We start from the raw sequence: 18,484 nt of genomic DNA on the forward strand, positions 1-18,484 counted from the left end.
GGAAGCAGTGTGGAGAGTCTTGCCAGGATGAGTACCAGAGCCACAGACACCATCAAGGAGCCCAGCTCAGAACCTGAACCAGGTATAAGCACTCAGCTCTGAACATACAGGTGACTCCCCACTCTCATCTCTTGAGCCCAGAGAACAATGGCATAGAAAGCAACACTTCATGTTACTGGAGAGATGCCAGTTGGCTAGATTAGTAAGCCATTGCAGGACTGGTCTTCCTGAGTGCTTGCAGAATCTTGACTAATTAGGCAGCAGAGGCAGATGGTCTATATGCAGCAATGTTGTTTATCCCTAAGCCTACACTTCCTATCCCTACTATTTTGCTTTGATAGAATTCTGTGTGCTTTACTAACCCTTGCCTAGTGACCTTGATTATGGACCTGCCCTTGGCCCATTCCGCACACATAGGATGATGTACTTCAATGTGCTTTGGCAGCTGGATTTTCCTGTGCAGAACAGGAAAATCTACTTCTAAAGTGCATTGAAAGTGCACTTTGAAAGTGTGCAGAGGCCCAGGGTCTAATTTGGCTGTTCATTTGGGTGACAGTTTTGGCTCTGTTCTTCAGCTTGTGTTACGACTTTGGAACTATCTGCCCAGCAGCACACCACTCCAGGGCCATGCCTGGAAACTTGACCCTAACATTCCTTGTCTTCTCAATCTTCTAAAATCAACCCAGCAAATCACAAATGTCCAATAGAGTTTTTCAGGTTCCTGAAAGATTCCTTTCTCTTATAAACTTTTATATGCGGCCTTCCCCCACAATTAGGGTCCACAAGCCAATGAACATAAAACCGTTAGAACAATTTAAAATACTGTCATAATTATTCAATTAAAAACACATAATCAAACAACAGAAGGCCAAAGTATGCCAGATGGGGGAAAAGGTCTTCACCTGTTGACAAAAGGCAATAATAGAACTCCCTAGGAGGGAGTTCTAGAGTTTTGGGGCCATGATAGAGAAGGCCCTCTCTTGAATCACCACATGTCTAGCTGCAGATAGTAGTGGCAACCAAATCAGGGTCTTTAAGGATCACCAGAGTGAGGAAGTAGGTTGTATGGGAGAAGGCAGCCCTTAAGGTATGTTGATATCAGGGTACACAGGGATTTAAAAATCAATACTAGTGATGGACACACACTGGCTCAAAACAAAAGTTTGTGGTCAATTTTGGCCTGTTTGTGGTTCAACCAGCAAGTCAACCAGCACAATCCTTCCATGACAGAAGACCACAAATCCAGAGGGCCTGCAAATCTAAGCTATTCCACCAGGACTATGGTTGAAGCCAGGCAATGACATCAAGAAATATTGGCCTCTCCACTTGAAACACCAACAGAGATATCTCTGAACTCTGAAAAACCCACAGGGAATTGTACTGGTTTTCTAGGCTTGCAAAAATGCCTCCCCTTGCTTAGGTTGTGATTGAGCTGGAATTACCATATTGGCATTGGGTCCTGCTAGGCTTGCAACCCCCCTCCCCTTGCTTGAGTGTGATTCTGTCCTAGGTGTAAACTGCACGGAGCTTTTATTCCAACCCCGGATCGATTCAGTCCCTGCCCTCTACACAGAATGCGATTTCCGTTTGGATTTGGGGCGATTTAAATTTTCCTTCTGCAGCAAGAAGGATTGATCTGGAGTGACCCTACCTTTATTGTGCGATATCTTGGAGTGCTGAAAATCCTGAATAAAGAAAGCTCCGTGGTAGAGAACCTCTGATAGGCCATGTGACACGCTTGCCTTAAAGGAGAAGCCCCTAACTTCTCTCAACTTCTGTCGGTCCTGGATTTTTCCTACCTCTGATAGGTCATGTGACATGCTTGCCTTAAAGGAGAAGCCCCTAACTTCTCTCAACTTCTGTCGGTCCTGGATTTTTCCTCCCTCCTCTGCCTTTTTCGATCCTCTCCCCCTCCCCTCCAAGAAAAGAAAGAGGCTCCCTGCCTGGCTCCTCTCCCCCCCCCCCTTCAAGAAAAGAAAGAAAGAGGCTTCAAGAAAAGAAAGAGCTCCCCCCACACACACACCTTCTGAGCCTCCCTAACCACGTGCAGAATACTTTCCTGTTTCAATGGGGAGGAGGGGGGAGAGGAAGACCCGAGTTCAAAGCGATCTGAATTCAACAGGAATGACAATGGAATAAACAAAGTTAAGTGCAGACTCTGCCCTAGACATCAGTCCTATTGAATAAGCATTGCCAGGATGGCACTGGGGTCTGCTGGCCACTGGTTCTGCTAGGCCCGCTAAATACCACCTTACACCTTCAGTTTCTACTGCAGAGACTATCTAGACTTTTGATTCTCTATGCTCAGTTTCTATTGTCATTGGGAAACCTTCCTTGTGGGGCCATGACCCTATAAATACAATCCCCACCAAACCTGGAGGGCAAATAGAGGAGAGTAAGCGAGAGATCCCCTGCAAGTATTGTGTCTCTAGGTTGCATAGGATCTATTCTATATATTCCTGAATCTCCTGAAACTGTGCCAGTCATTTCTCCATAAAGCACTTTCCTGGGGGCAGGACTGTAATTTGAGGGACTGTAATTTGGACCCCATAAATGCTGAGGTAGCTGCATTGGTTGCCAGTCATGGTCTAGTTCAAGCTTTTTGTTTTGACCTTTAAGGCCATTGGTGACTTGGGCCCTGTCTAACTGAAGGACCACTTGACTCCTTATGCCCACCGCAGAGCACTTTGCTCTGCAGGTGCTAATCTGTTAGAGATCCCTGGCCCTAAGGAAGTATACCTGGTCTTGACCAGGGCCAGGGCCTTTTCAGTCCTGGCCCTGACCTGGTGGAATGGGCTTCTGGGAGAGCTGAGGGCCCTGTCGGAGCTGTCACAGTTTCACAGGGCCTGTGAAATGGAGCTGTTCCTATTTACAGAATGAAGACAAGAAGCTATAAAAATGATTTAAATATCATTTAAAGGAGATAAAAGCACAATACCTTATACGAAGAGGTTCTACTCTCCACAATGACCTTGCATGTGCACCAGCTCCTCCTGCTTCATAAAATATTCGCCTGCAGACAGATTTTTATTTAGAAAATCAGGTTTTACAAAGAATTCTATTTAGCTATGTGCATCTAAATCCAGTATATCTATAGTTTTTGTACATATCACTGAGCACTGACAAAATGCTTTCATTTATAAAACATACTTAATTTATAGCCTTCATCTATAACAAAAAAAAAACTATGGCTGGGTATTATCTGAACGTACACTTCTTCCTTCCCCTCTTCTACTTTAATTTATTTATAAACAGGAGTTTTGTGATAAGTTGAAAACTAAACAATTTTATTCCAGACTGAGTTTTTATGAACAAGATCCTACTTTTCCAGATGTTATGAGTAGAACCACACTTTGTAGTGTCAGGAAGTCATGAAATGCATGAAATAACATATGAAATATAATTAAGGAAAATTCAATCAGCAAGAAATAGTACGAGCATTCACTAGCTATGCTAAGCTAGTTAACACCCTGCAATGCACTGTCAAATCACTGGTTCTATTAAGATAATTTTTAGAGTGTAGCCATATTGGTCTGCAGTAGAGTAGATAGATTCGAGTCCAGTAATGTCTTTGAGATCAACAAGATTATTGGGGTTTAAGCTTTTGAGAGTCAAAGCTCCCTTCATCAATATCTGAAAACATGAACTTTGGCCCTCAGAAGTTATTTCCCAAAAATCTTGTTGGCCTCTAATCATGAAAGTGTTTGTATAGCTTACAGCTATGAATGTCTCCATGGCTGTGCCATTAACCTGAAGGCATGAACTATTGCCCAATGTGAAGTAATTGGGATAAGGAGAAAGTGACAAAGCTTGGTAGCATTTAACGGCAATCTAAATTGGATGTGATGAAAGCATAGATCTTCATGTCAGATCATACTTTAAAGAGCATTAAAGCTCTTGTTTATCCTTGTGGCAACAGATTTACATGGACATCATTCTGGATTCACTTAATGATTTTAAATTAAGCACAAATAATAGATTCAAGTGGGTAGCCATGTTGATCTGAAGCAGCAAAATAAGTTAGCCTTTACAGTTAAACAATAACAAAAAAACCCTATGGTTTGTGCTTGCCCTGCAAACTTGCCCTGCAAAACAATTTGTTCACAAGTTATAATTTCAGTTTAAAAGGCAAACAAAAATACCATTTGGATGTAACTTCTTACTTTGGGTGTATGAAACAAGAAGTAATTAATGTGAGTCTGAATGTTCCAGGTAAAGGGGAAGGGAATACATGTGAATTATTCATGTAGCAGAAAACCATGGTTCGGCATTATATCTGAACCATCTAGTCCAATCTCATCAGATCTCAGAAGCTCAGCAGGATGGGTCCTGTTTAGTACTTGGATGGGAGGACCACAGAGGAAGTTCAGGATCACAATGAAAGGCTGGTAATGGGAAACTACCTCTGTTTGTCTCTTGTCTTTAAAACTCTGTGGGGTTGCCATAAGTCACCTCTGACTTGATGGACATTTTACACAAACACACACACAGAAGTCTACACATAAGGTCAAATGAACATATCTCTGAAATTATTATGGCATAAAAATAAAATATCAACTCTATTCCACCAGAACTACATTGACAATAATTGATAGATTCTTGTAGATTTCCCCCCTACCTATCAGCCACATGACTTCCAAGGAGGCTGACTGAGAGTAGGTATACATAGGAAAATAATTTGCATACATTGGCTAATCAAATTACCATTTCCAAAGTTTGGAAATATTTGTCAAACCAAAATTAAAGTTCAGTAGGACCTTAAAGACCAATACATTATCTAAGGCGTGAGCCAAACCAGTTACTGAAATTTAAATAGGGTACTAATTTGGGACCTCCAAATAAAGACAACATTTTAAACTATGCTTCATAACATTAACATCTTTAATCTATCCACAAGAATTGAGAAAAACTAGAATTCTATTCTGAATACTTTTTTCTTAGGGGTGTAAAAGAAATCCTATATGTTGGCTTGATTAAAGCTACACTGTTTTCACTGGCCCAGGATACATCACCAATCATTAAACATGTTCAACTGCCAATGCAGGAAGAATACATTGGATATAAGGTACTTGACTTACAAATTACTTAGACTAGAAGGAGCAGCTTTGAGAACCATCTATGAGGTCTTCCAAAACCTCAAGCCTTCTACAAAGCCTGCCTTGATAAACCAGGTAGGCCCTAGGGGATGATTTGGGGGAGGGGATGGTGTCAAGCTATCAGGATTCTGTCCTGGGCCATGGAGTCAGCAGTTCCAGAGGCTTGTTTTGTATGCCATCCTATTTGCTTGGCTTCAGGGAAAGCTGCTGGACCAATGTCCTCTGCACCAAAGCACTGCTTATTTTATATCTGTGCTTGATTCTGCCTTAAACAGTCCAAAGGATTCTAAGGTAGATCCTACATGTATCCTACCATTCCACTGAATCAAGTTTATTTATTTAAAAATCTATACCCTACCTCTGGGAACAGATTTGAATACTTCCTTTAATCTAAGAAAACATCCTCCAACTTAAGTAACTCTTTTTGGAGGAAAAGCCACTCAAGTTGCAAGACGTTTCCTTAGGCCAGAGGAAAGCTATTGGATGGCTGGATCCACCTCTCAGACCTTATTCCTTACCTCATCCATGTTTCTCCCTAGTTTCAGCTCTAACCTCCACAGATACTAACATGTTTCTTGTCCCTACTATTTGGTTGTTGTGATTGATCTAACTCCTATAAGAGCTGTTTTGTTATGCTGCCCACTCAGTACTCTCTCCAAATTCCAGAAGTGCCCACAAGATCAACTTATAGAAGTAAAAACATTAAAGGTTTCTGACCTTGTTCTTTTATTACTGTGTCTCAGAATTTATTGTACAACTCTTCAAACATTTGTAACATTTTGCTGTAGCATAATAGAAAAAAATAAACTTGAGAAGAACTGGCACAATGCATGTTTTCTTATCTATTCTGCTGAGCATGGTGGATATCATCATCAATGTTCCTTTTGACAGTTATAATGATAGTGTGTCCTAGCCAATGTTTAAGCTTTTGTTCATTAATATTCTGTAATATTATGTATCATATGACTCTCTTGTTCTGGCTAGAAATGCTGAAATTATTCTTCCAAATCTAACAATGAAAATACTAAAGCAATTAACTTCTTTTCTGACTTGTCAGAAATATTTCAGAAAAGAACCTTTGTAATATGACTCATATGGACTGTTCTAAAAACAACAGAGGCTGTTACACGGGATCTAATCTTCTACTAGATATGTTCCCCCACCTCCAATTTTTTTAAAAATGAACTATGTTTATTATTATTATTATTATTATTATTATTATTATTATTATTATTTGAGTTATCTTGATTGCTCCTGTTTTATGTAAGGTGCTCTGAGTCTTCGGGGAGGGTGGTATATAAATATAATAAATAAATAAAATACAAAATATAATAGGGTTCCGCTGCTATATACCAACATTCAGCTGACAAATCTTGCAATCACATTGATTTCTGTTATCTTTTGCAAGGTAACATTTCTTACATTTAAATTCTTGAATTTCAAAGTTTAGGAAGGAATTGTGCTTTAAAATATATTTTTGTTTACTATTCATAAACTGATTTCTGTTAAAAAGTCATGTGTCTGTTTTTATTTTCCTCAAACAGGGTCATTAATTAATTAACTCTTGAAGAAGTCCAATTTGATTATTTTGGAGTATCTTGAGTAAGGCCTGTTACAGTATGGCTGTAATAGACAAAAACACCTTTCTTAAGTGGAAGCAGTCTCCACATGTGATCTCAGGAGAAGGCAATAAACAGAAGGCCTGACTAGAAGACGGAGGCAGCACACTCTATAACTAATGACTGAAATGTAATAATGTGGAAGAACAGCTGACGTGATCACCGAACAGCCTGTGCAGATAATGAAGAAAATGAAGAAAAAGTACTTTTTGTTTGGGGCTGGGGGAGAAATAACAGTCATGTTGATTCCACAAAAATAAATAAGTTAAATTGCTCATAATTTGATAAGCAGAAAAGTTTGTCACTTATCCTAATAATAGGGTGGGATGCCCTTGATAGTTGAAAAGATACAAAACTGCTGAGCATGATACACATTTCTTCCTCAATGAACATTGTTAAGTTTTAGATATAAAATTCCTTTTCTCTCTTTCCTTCTCTTCTTTCAAAGACCTCTCTTCTTTAGCAGCAGCCTCTCTTTTCTTCTTAGCAACAGCTAACCGGACTTTTAATTGTGACTCCTCTTTAAATATGCTTTTGGTCCTTTTTTATCCTCTGTTTCTCCCCCTCATTTTTTCTTCCCTAGCTACTGAACTTCTTGGCATGTCAGACCAACCTGGTTTCCTTTTTGGACCAAGTAACAGGTTTGCTGAATCGGGGAAATTCGGTTGATGTCGTTTACTTAGATTTTAGTAAAGCTTTTGATAAGGTTCCCCATGATGTTCTGATAGATAAAGTGAAGGACTTCAATCTGGATTTTCAGACAGTTAGGTGGATAGGAGAACCTCACTCAAAGAGTTGTTGTCAATGGTGTTTCATCAGACTGGAGGGAGGTGAGTAGTGGGGGACCTCAGGACTTGGTGCTCGCCCCGGTACTTTTTAACATATTTATTAATGATCTAGATGAGGGGGTGGAGGGACTACTCATCAAGTTTGCAGATGACACCAAATTGGGAGGACTGGCAAATACTCCAGAAAATAGAGACAGAGTTCAACAAGATCTGAACACAATGAAAAAATGGGCAAATGAGAAAAGATGCAATTTAATAAAGATAAGTGTAAAGTTCTGCATCTGGGTCAGAAAAATGAAAAGCATGCCTACTGGATGGGGGATATGCTTCTAGGTAACACTGTGTGTGAACGAGACATTGGGGTACTTGTGGATTGTAAGCTAAACATGAGCAGTGTGATGCAGCAGTAAAAAAGGCAAATGCCATTTTGGGCTGTATCAATAGGGGCATCACATCAAAATCACAAGATGTCATAGTCCCATTGTATACGGCACTGGTCAGAACACACCTGGAGTATTGTGTGCAGTTCTAGAGGCCTCACTTCAAGAAGGACGTAGATAAAATTGAAAGGGTACAGAGGAGAGCGACGATGATGATCTGGGGCCAAGGGACCAAGCCCTATAAAGATAGGTTGAGGCAGTGGTCCAGGCCAGGGCGCTGGGCCGCGGCTCTCTCTCCCCCCCCCCCCCCCGCAGTAAAAAGCTTGCGACCCGGGAAGCTTCTTACTGCGGGAGGGCGGGGAGAGGGAATCAGGGCCGGGCCGTTCCCGTGCGGGCGCGCCTCGATGCCCTGCCGGTCCCCAACCTCAGAAAGGTTGGGGACCACTGGGTTGAGGGACTTGGGAATGTTCAGTCTGGAGAAAAGGAGGTTGAGAGGGGGCATGATAGCCCTCTTTAAGTATTTGAAAGTTTGTCACTTGGAGCAGGGCAGAATGCTGTTTCCATTGGCTGCAGAGGAAAGGACGCGCAGTAATGGGTTTAAACTACAATGATATAGGCTAGATATCAGGGGAAAAAAATTCACAGTCAGAGTAGTTCAGCAGTGGAATAGGCTGCCTAAGGAGGTGCTGAGCTCCCCCTCACTGGCAGTCTTCAAGCAAAGGTTGGATACACATTTTTCTTGGATGCTTTAGGATGCTTAGGGCTGATCCTGCGTTGAGCAGGGGGTTGGACTAGATGGCCTATATGGCCCCTTCCAACTCTATGATTCTATATATATGTAACTCTCAACAGGACCCAGGAGCTCAGCCTGTTTCGCTTCAGCTTCTGCAGGGGGATATACAGAGGAGCAAACAGCTGAATAAAGCTTTTCTTTTAATATAGAGTTGATTATAAGTATAGAGAAGTGCAAACCAAGGCTTCGCTGGGTGGCTTGCTTTGCCACAAACAAGTATTTAGAATAAGTTACTATCTACCTAGAACAAAGGGAATCCTTCACAGGCTACCAATAAAGTCGACAAAACATTGTGTGTCTCTAGCCACAAAGATCCTTGGCAGGCTGCAATGGAGGCCAACAAATGCAGCGCACATCCCTCCCCCTTTCTCCTGTTGTTCTTTGTGTGTGTGTATGTAGTAAAATGGATAGCAAAGCGTTAACTGAAACCTGATTAGGAGTAGAGGGAAACTCCACCCCCTGAATTTGTTCTTTTTCCTCAGCGTTCAGTTCCTATGTTAGCTGGTTGCAATAAAAAGTGTGTTCTGCAGCTCCTGTATGTAGATTTATTCACCCCCCCCCATTACAAAAGTGAATCTCTAGGATTCTTCTGGGATATTAGCTGAAATCAGACTTTCCTGCAGGGCTGAGATGAAAGGGGAGTGCCTAAAGATGGGGGGGGGACACTTCTTGCAAAAGGAAGGCTTCAAAGCCCATCTTCTGCAACAATGCAATGAACAAATCCCTTCAGTGTTTAATGGGATGGAATCCAAAAACTGCCCCATATCTGTCCATCTGACTTCACACACCGCCTGCTGCCATTGGGACTCCTCTACAGCAGCGGTCCGCAACCTTTTGGCTACCGCGGACCGCTGCTCCAGAGTGGGGGGAGAGGGAGGCCCGGGGCCCGTGCATGCGCGGCAGCCCCAGCGCAAACGCGCGTGCGCGGACTGCTGCGCACATGTGTTTGCGCCCGGCAGGGGTGCAAACGCGCGTGCACGGCAGTCCGCACATGCGCGTTTGCTCCACCGCCATGCTGGTGGCCGCGGCTCCCCCTCCCAGCCCCTCCGGGCCACCAGCAAATCGGCTGCTAAAGCGGCCGATTAGCTTGCGGATCGGCAAGCTTCTCTTACCCCCCTCCCGAAACAAGAAGCTTGCTGGGCCGCGAGCTAATTGGCCGCTTTGGCAGCCGATTTGCTCGTGGCCTGGCGAGCTTCTCGCTTCGGGGGGGAGGGAAGAAGGAGCTGCGGCCCGGCGCCAAGGCCTTCGCGGCCCGGCACCGGGCTGCAGACCGCGGGTTGGGGACCACTGCTCTACAGCACAATCACTCTCCAGCTTCTTTGCTGCTTAACGATCCAGACAATGAGGCTCCTTGCCTCAGTTGAAGCCAGTGGGGCAGAAGAGCTCTCTGTACAGGTGCTCTCCAGCAAGTTCTCTTGTTACTCAATTCAAGGGCTTTGTTGGCAATGCAGGGGCAAGGCCCCTTGAACTGTGAGGCCTGTAGCACGTGCTACATCGATAAACCAGTTCTGCCCCATGAAACTGTAAGAGGGAAAGCTCTAAGATCCTTGTTTGTACCAGTATGATTCTGATCTAAATTGGGTCTGTGAATGCTTGGGTAGCATGTTTCTGTGCCTGGCTTAGGATTGCCAGTTAGGGCCTAAAGATCTCTGGGAATTATGTCTGATCTCCAGACCACAGCGATCAGTTCCATCAGAGAAAATGGAGGCTGAACTCTATGGCATTCTACCTCACTGACGTCCCTCCCCTCCCAAAAACCACTTTCCCCAATCTGGAGTTGGCAACCCTAGACCTGGGGCAATACTCAGGAAACAGCAGCGTATAATAAGGCCCTTAGATGGTGCATCTTTTAACTAGATGGGCTAGAGTTCAGGTGATTAGAAGGTTGGGTGTTGCATGTCTTACTGCTAGCTATGTACAATTTGCAATGTATTTATGATGTGTCGTATTTCTTTTTCTCCACATGTTATGGTTTGTTTGTTTAGATTTGACATTTTGCCTAGAAAAGCATTTTATTCATTTTAGTCATATTATACTAGGTGTGTCTTTTTCTTACTTGTTACTGTATGGCCACTGAAAAAATTAGGACCCAATTTGGATTTGTGCATGGCTAGATCTAATACTGACATCTTTGATTACCTGCATTAATTGATGAGTCATTGTACTGTAGTGATTAGAATGCACTACTAGATGTGAGTTCAAATTCTCACTTATCCACCATAGCCATAGCTTTTTCAAATAAAATGCAGGAAAGTAAAACATATGCAGTATAACTCACTTGTGGGGTGAATCATTCTGTTCTGTAGATGGGACTGTCAAACATTCATCATGACCATGAAATAAACGTAATACATGTCCTCCAAGAAGATATCCTAGAGGGGAACGATATTCATTACATTTGTGAAAGCAGTAGCAGTACCATCTGGCAAACTTAATGTCGGGCAGTAGCTGCATAAATCTACATAAATCTTAGGACAGAGTTCCCAAATGTGGCACCCAGGGGCACTATAGCAGTGACTAAAACCTCTCCTGGGGAGCAGCCTTTAATCCAGATCTCTCCCTGTGCTTCTCTTGATTTGGGCCAGAGAGTGCAATGAAGAAGAAGAAGAGCTGGTTCTTATATGCTGCTTTTCTCTACCTGAAGCGGCTTACAGTCGCCTTCCCATTCCTCTCCCCACAACAGACACCCTGTGAGGTAGGTGAGGCTGAGAGAGCCGTGATATTACTGCTTGGTCAGAACAGCTTTGTCAGTGCTGTGGAGAGCCCAAGGTCACCCAGCTGGTTGCATGTGGAGGAGAAGCAGGGAATCAAATCCGGCTTGCCAGATTAGAAATCCACACTCCTAACCACTAAACCAAGCTGGCTCTCTCCTCATGTATTTTTTCCAGGGCAAAACTTGGATATAGGTTAATGAAAACCTAAAGTGACTTACTACAGAGTAAAAATTCTTCAGTAAAAGAGAAGTTCAGAATATGGTAGTGTAGCTTAAAGAGCGAGTTATCTAAATTATTCAAACATGTCACCACCAGAGATTTAACATGCCCTTTCACAAAATTTTCTCAAGCCATCCCTGTTTCACAAAATCAATCATTTATACAGTAACCAGTACTGCATAGTGGTGGCAGGAGATCTGGAGAGAGTAAACAAGTTGACTGTGCTACAGAGTTGAATTTTAATGGAAAGCAGCTTTCCAATCAATTTAACATAAGAGTTCACAACAAAAGAAGGCACTTTATTTCTCAGCAAAAAGAGGACAAAATGATTCATCAGCACCTCACTGTGAACTATTTTGAACTTCTCTGTTGAATAGCTATCAAGCTAATGCGTATGCTTAAAGAGTAGCACTGCAAAAGAAACAGCAATCTAGATATTATGCACCTACATAGAATATTGCCATCAGAAAACTGTTCAAATAATTCTCATTTCAAGCTCAATACAGGTGAAATCAACTAGCAAAGTATTTGCAAATGCTCTGGCTCCTCATAGCTTCTCACATAACCTTCTCCAGCTCCTATCTACAGAGATCTGAAGAATTCCTAGAACATCAGTTTATGTTGATGCACATATTGCAGAATGGAGAAAGGGAATAAACACAATATCAAGAACTTAACACTTCTTTTAGGATTATGTTCTATTGAGAAGTTTTTCATTCATTCTGGCTGATTCAGAGGGTGAGGTGAGATAGAAAAGTTATCCTCTTTGGGACCAACCGCAATTGTCCACATAGCTGTTCCGTGGCTTTTCCACATTACCAATTTAAGCGTACTCATTCTTCAGACACAAAACAGTTCATCTAATGTCATCAAGTACTAATGTCATGCCATAGTAACTTGCATTTACCTGCCTTTGATACAAAGGTTATGCACCACCTTGAATGACTGGAAGTTTGTTTTCCATATTGTCCACAATTTCAAAATTATAGCTGTCTTGTTGCTATGTAATGTCTCCCGTACAACTTCACAACATTCTTTCTACCTTTTATTCTCCTCATCTGCTATCATTCAAGCTGGGTACTCATTTTACTGACCTCAGAAGGATGGAAGGCTGAGTCAACCTTGAGCCGGCTGCTGGGATCGAACTCCAAGCCTCATGGGCAGAGCTTTCAGACTGCATGTCTGCTGCCGTACCACTGCACCACAAGAGGCTCTTCAACCCAATCATTACTGGATGCATATTCTAGCATCTACAATTATTTTCTTTTACTTTCATTTTTACAAGTGGGTAGCTGTGTTGGTCTGAATTTCCATTAAAATAACTACCACTCTGAGTACCTGTGTTTTAGGAAGGGTCACTTAGTGGACCAGGGTGTACCAACCAGCATGTCTTATGGTTAGACTGTTGAAGTATCAAGAAAACCTGGATTCAAAACCCTGCTCTGCTTTGAAGCTCAGTGGGTGATTTTGGTTCAGTTGGTACCAGTCAGCCTTTCTCTGGGTAAACTACTTCTGAGAATGCAAGGGCAGGAATCATGTATAATTTCCCAAGCTACATGAAACAAGATAATCTTCAAGCAAAGGTTGGATACACACTTTTCTTGGATGCTTTAGGATGCTTAGGGCTGATCCTGCATTGAGCAGTGGGTTGGACTAGATGGCCTGTATGGCCCCTTCCAACTCTATGATTCTATGATTCTAATCTGTTGTTATAAAATTCTCATGAATCAGTGACCTACTGAACTTGGGTGGATGCTTTTCCTTGCTTTGTGACATAGCAAATCCTTTAGTTACCAAGAGAAGGTATTATATAACGAACCTGTCTCTTTAAATGGCAGGCTTAGGTCCTCAATGGAACTCTCTCTCTCCATATGAATGAGTGTGTCTTCTGGAGGATGCTAATTAGAAGTGGAGTAGTTATTCCCTGCCTTGGTGTCATAAGGTGATGAATTTTGACTGGCAGGGGGCAGAGACGGTGCTGGTCACCCTGTTGGATGACCTCCGTCGCCAGCTGGATAAGGGCGGGTCGGCAGTGCTGGTTCTTCTGGACCTGTCGGACGCTTTTGACATCGTGGACCACGAGCTGTTGGTCCACCGCCTTGCCGGCACGGGGATACGGGGCACAGCGTTACGCTGGATACGCTCCTTTCTCCAGGACCGGACCCAGAGGGTTGCAGTGGGAGATGAGTTCTCGCGTTCCTATAGACTCCCTTGTGGGGTCCCTCAGGGTGCGGTCCTCTCCCCCACATTATTCAACATCTTTATGCGCCCTCTGGCCCAGCTGGTACGGAGTTTTGGACTGGGTTGCCACCAGTACGCTGATGACACCCAGCTCTATCTCCTCATGGACGGCCGCCCGGACTCCCCCCCGGAACCATTCGCCAGATGTTTGGAAGCAGTGACAGAATGGTTCGAGCAGAGTCGGCTGAAACTCAACCCCTCCAAGACGGAGGTCCTGTGGCTGGGACGTAGGGGGCAGGACCAGGAAGCGCGCTTACCCACCCTGGCAGGGACGCAACTCACCATCACGTCCCAGGCCAGGAACTTGGGTGTGGCCATTGATGCCTCCCTGACTTTGGAGGCGCAGGTCAAAAAAGTAGCGAGCCAGGCGTTTTTCCACCTTCGCCAGGCCCAACTATTAGCGTCCTACCTGTCCCCCGAACACTTAGCCACAGTGATCCCTGCAACGGTCACCTCCAGAATAGATTTCTGTAACTCGCTCTACACGGGCCTTCCCTTGTCCTTGATCTGGAAACTTCAGCTAGTGCAAAACGCAGCTGCTAGGGTCCTCACTGGCACATCTTGGAGGGCCCACATCCAGCCAGTGCTGAGGCAGCTGCACTGGTTGCCATTTGCTGCCCGGATCCGGTTCAAGGTTCTGGTTCTAACCTTCAAGGCTTTATGCGAGTTGGGACCCACATACCTGAGGGACCGCCTATTGCCCTATGCCCCTCGCAGGGCCTTGCGCTCTGCGGGTGAAAACCTGTTGGTCGTTCCTGGCCCTAGGGAAGCACACCTGGCCTCGACCAGGGCCAGGGCCTTTTCGGTCCTGGCCCCGACCTGGTGGAATGAGCTCCCGGGAGAGCTGCGGGCCCCGCGGGATCTTTCAACGTTCCGCAGGGCCTGCAAGATGGAGCTCTTCCGCCAGGTTTATGGTTGAGGCCGGGGCTGATAATAGATCTATGCCTCCCCCGGGGACTCGGGTTCTGGACCCGAAGCAAAACATCATCAGGACCTCCTCTCCACCCGCTAGTAGTGGGAGGGAGGGGGGGGAGTTGAGCTGCCATTCTTGCTATGCCGGCAATATTGGCAATGTTATTATTGTTTTATGGGGTTTTAATGGGGATTTGCGATATTGTTACCCGCCACGAGCCGCAAGGGAGTGGCCGGCTATAAATCTAATGATAATGATAATGATAATGATAATGATAATGATAATGATAATGATAATGATAATGATAATGATAATGATAATGATAATGATAATGATAATAATAATATTGGGCAAGCAAGACACAACTCCAATTGGCATTAACAAGGCAACAGCTTTTATTGTTGTTACAAAAACATCCAGCTAGATGGTTGGCTAGGCACGAGAAGTAGAGCCCTCCCATCAGCCATCCAGCTGTCCATGTTTGGCTCTGGGAGTGCACTGGTACCTGTATTCATCCCAGCTGGGAGGGCAGGCTCCTCACTCCCAGAGTCCATCTCCTCAGAAGGTGGCTTTGCAGATGGCTGACGGATGCCCACTTCATTCAGCCACCCAGCCACCTAGCTCAGAGCCCCTGGACTACCCAGCCGGGTAGGCTGCACTCCTTCTCGAGCCAGTCTGTTATGGAGACCCACTCACTCAGGGCTCCAGTATGCAAACTAAAGCCCTGAAAGCCATGGGCTCTTTTCTCCCGATCCTTTATACTGCTAGGCGTAAACCATGATGCAAAAACCATAGAAAACAATAACTAGGGTGGGAAGCTGTCCAGGTGGCTGTTGTCAGTGGAGAGGCCGGGCCCTGCCTCATGGCGCCTTAAATAGGTGCCACAGGCCCTGCCCCCAACCCAGCTGACATGCACACCCACTGCAGCCCCAGCTCAGTGATGGCCCATCTTGCTGACTCTGACACCACCTTGTCAATTGGCGGCTGTGGTAAGTCGTGGCTGCACATTTGTATGCAGCAGCACAAAACTTTGCAGTAAAAGCAGACACATCATGCAATTTTAGACACTATCAAAAGCATAAATCAACAAACCTTCCTCAATGTTACTTCCTGAACGTGTGGGGTGCACATTCCATAGTGTTTGCATAAAAGACGCATCCACCTGTATGTTTCCATATGATACAGAGAGATGCTGAAAACAAAATGCAAGTTCACAAACGAAACAATGTAAAAGCATGTTGGAAGTAATAAAATCTCAAATGGATGCAAAAAAGGAATAGATTAGGGTTGCCAACCTCCAGGTGGTACCTAGAGGTCTCACCAAATTACAACTGATCTCTAAATTATACAGATCAGTTACTCTGGTGTAAATGGCTGCTTTGGGGGTTAAATTCTAGAGCATTATAACCCATTGATGTCCCTCCCCTCCTCGAAACCTGCCCTCTCCAGGATCCAACCCCAAATCTCCGGCATTTCCCACTTTGGAGTTGGCAACTCTAGTACAGACTTCCCACAAATTAATGTATGCCATCCTGAGCTCTTTGGAGGAAGGACAAAGTAAAAACGAATAGCTGTATATAATTTATACTTGCCCTTTCTCTAAAGAGCTTGTGGTTTGTAAGAAGAGGTGAAATAATGCCAAGATTCAACAATTGTCTTGTTCAGACTAATCTTGGGGAGGTTTGCATATTTTAAATAAACCGCAGTACTTCAACATGAAATAAAATCAGCCTTTTCTTTTCTAAAATTATTGCATGATATCTACTAATTTCCTTCACTTCTTTCTTTTAGCAATCAAAATCTCTTTCCAGCCCATACCCACCGAATACACCATTCTTCCAGAACACTATATCAAGTTCTGCAAATAGTTTTTTATTTTAGGGAAAGGCTGGGACAGGGTTGCCAAGCCTCTTGGCATGGCACCAACAATCCTTTCTTCCCTCAGAGCAGTAGCAGGAGATTTTTTTTTAATTACAAGGGCCAACAGTGTGACATCATGTTTGAGGAAAACATGGAAGTGATGCCAGTCCTTTCTAGGAATTATTAGAAGCTCTATGGCTTTATCATAAGATATAAGTAGATTCCTATAGAGAAATTTCCAGGTTCCCCCCACCCCACCCCACCCACAGAACTCCTGCCTACTTTGAGGTAACAATTCTGTCAAAAGGAAGGCCATTTGTATAAGAAACACAGATAAGAGTCTGTGAAAGTAAGGACAAAAATTAAAAATGACAACACTGTTGGAGGGAACAAAACAGTAACAAAGACTCATAGATCCTTACCAGGTATCTTTCAGAGGACACACTAACTAAGATAAGGTCATCTCCAATACGGACCTTTTCTCCTTCAGACCTTTGCTTAGAAGCAGGATGTATGGTCCACCAGCAAGCTTCACCTATAGTACACAGAGGTGCTAATATTATCTATTGGTTATTATTCTGTTTTTCATCTACAATTGAGACCAGATACAAATGAAATCAAAATTCAATATACACATTCAGCCCACCAAATAGAGGAAGGGTTCTGTGGAGGGGAGGAAGGTAACTGCCAGGGTAGGGGAGTCATCTCTAGCTGCTCAGCCAAGCCTTTGACCATTGTGAGCTGAGGCATTGTAAAACAAAGATCTCCACTCATACAGCTTGCTTTTCGCTCTGCGGGTATGAATTTACTGATGGTCCTGGGACCCCGGGAGGCATGCTTGGCCTTAACCAGGCTTTTTCAGTTCTGGCCCCTACCTGATGGAATGAGCTCTCAGAAGAGCTGTGGATCCTGAAGGAGTATTCAGTTCCGCAGGGCCTGGAAAATGGAGCTCTTCCACTAGGCTTTTGGTTGAGGCCGTAGAGGCCCTGGGATTGAAGATCGGGTCCCTTCTTCCTGATCCTGGTATTAAACTGGGCCTGGATGTGGCCCATCTATCCCCAAGTTTTCCCCACCAAATGCATTGTGATTGTAACCTGCTGACAACCTTGGCTATGAGCCATGGGGAGAGGAGCTATATCTTTTATCGACATCTTTTGTTTCTTGCTGAGCTGTTATTGCTATTGTGGGAATATTATTATAAGGATATAATATTCAGGGGATTTTATTGTTATTATGGGGATAATTTACTTTCTATGTTGTGTTTTTATGTATTATGTGAATCGCTGTGAGCCAGTTTCTGGGAGCGGCAGTATACAAATTTGATAAATAAATAAACAGACAAAAGTAGTAACCAGAACCAACAGCTTAAGTCACAAAGAAGATTCTAACTACATGGATGTCCTATTTACTATTCTGTTAACCAGGTCCTTATCTTCAATTTAAACCTTTGTGAACATACAAGTATGTTTAGAACTAAATCTACACGTCATGTAAATTTTTTTGCTACACAAGAGCATCACAAATTATTTTAAATAGTTACAATAACAATTATGCTTTCAAACACTAAAATCAGAGTCCAGTAGCACCTTTAAGACCAACAAAGATTTAGTCAAGGTGTGAGCTTTCGAGTGCAAGCAGTCTTTGTCAGACTATGAACTGACCATCATGACAGTGGGAATATATAAGCAAAAGTTAATCCTGTTAAATTAGTAAACTGTGTCACAGCATCCAAATACAGCCACATGATAATTCTTTGCTAAAACAGCCAATCAGACCCCTCAAATTCAGTTGTAGTTCACAAAAACATATGAGAAATAAAACTATCAATGCCACTGATCAACAGCTTCCACCCCACCATTTA

The 18,484-nt window shown here is 43.6% G+C and overlaps 1 protein-coding gene across 1 annotated transcript in view; it reads right to left on the reverse strand.

Annotated features, from left to right (window-relative positions):
* The window catches only part of RYR3 (ryanodine receptor 3), a 367,896-nt gene that overhangs the window by 255,162 nt on the left and 94,250 nt on the right, over positions 1-18,484 (reverse strand). Inside the window, exons 6-9 of the mRNA XM_077322945.1 lie at positions 17,046-17,158; positions 15,856-15,955; positions 10,955-11,048; positions 2,939-3,013 (exon numbers count right to left, since the gene is read on the reverse strand). Of these exons, the coding sequence (XP_077179060.1) occupies positions 2,939-3,013; positions 10,955-11,048; positions 15,856-15,955; positions 17,046-17,158 (382 nt within the window). The remainder of the gene's footprint in view (positions 1-2,938; positions 3,014-10,954; positions 11,049-15,855; positions 15,956-17,045; positions 17,159-18,484) is intronic.

Source organism: Paroedura picta, chromosome 2, assembly GCF_049243985.1.
Source record: "Paroedura picta isolate Pp20150507F chromosome 2, Ppicta_v3.0, whole genome shotgun sequence".
NCBI classification, from domain to species: Eukaryota; Metazoa; Chordata; class Lepidosauria; order Squamata; family Gekkonidae; genus Paroedura; species Paroedura picta.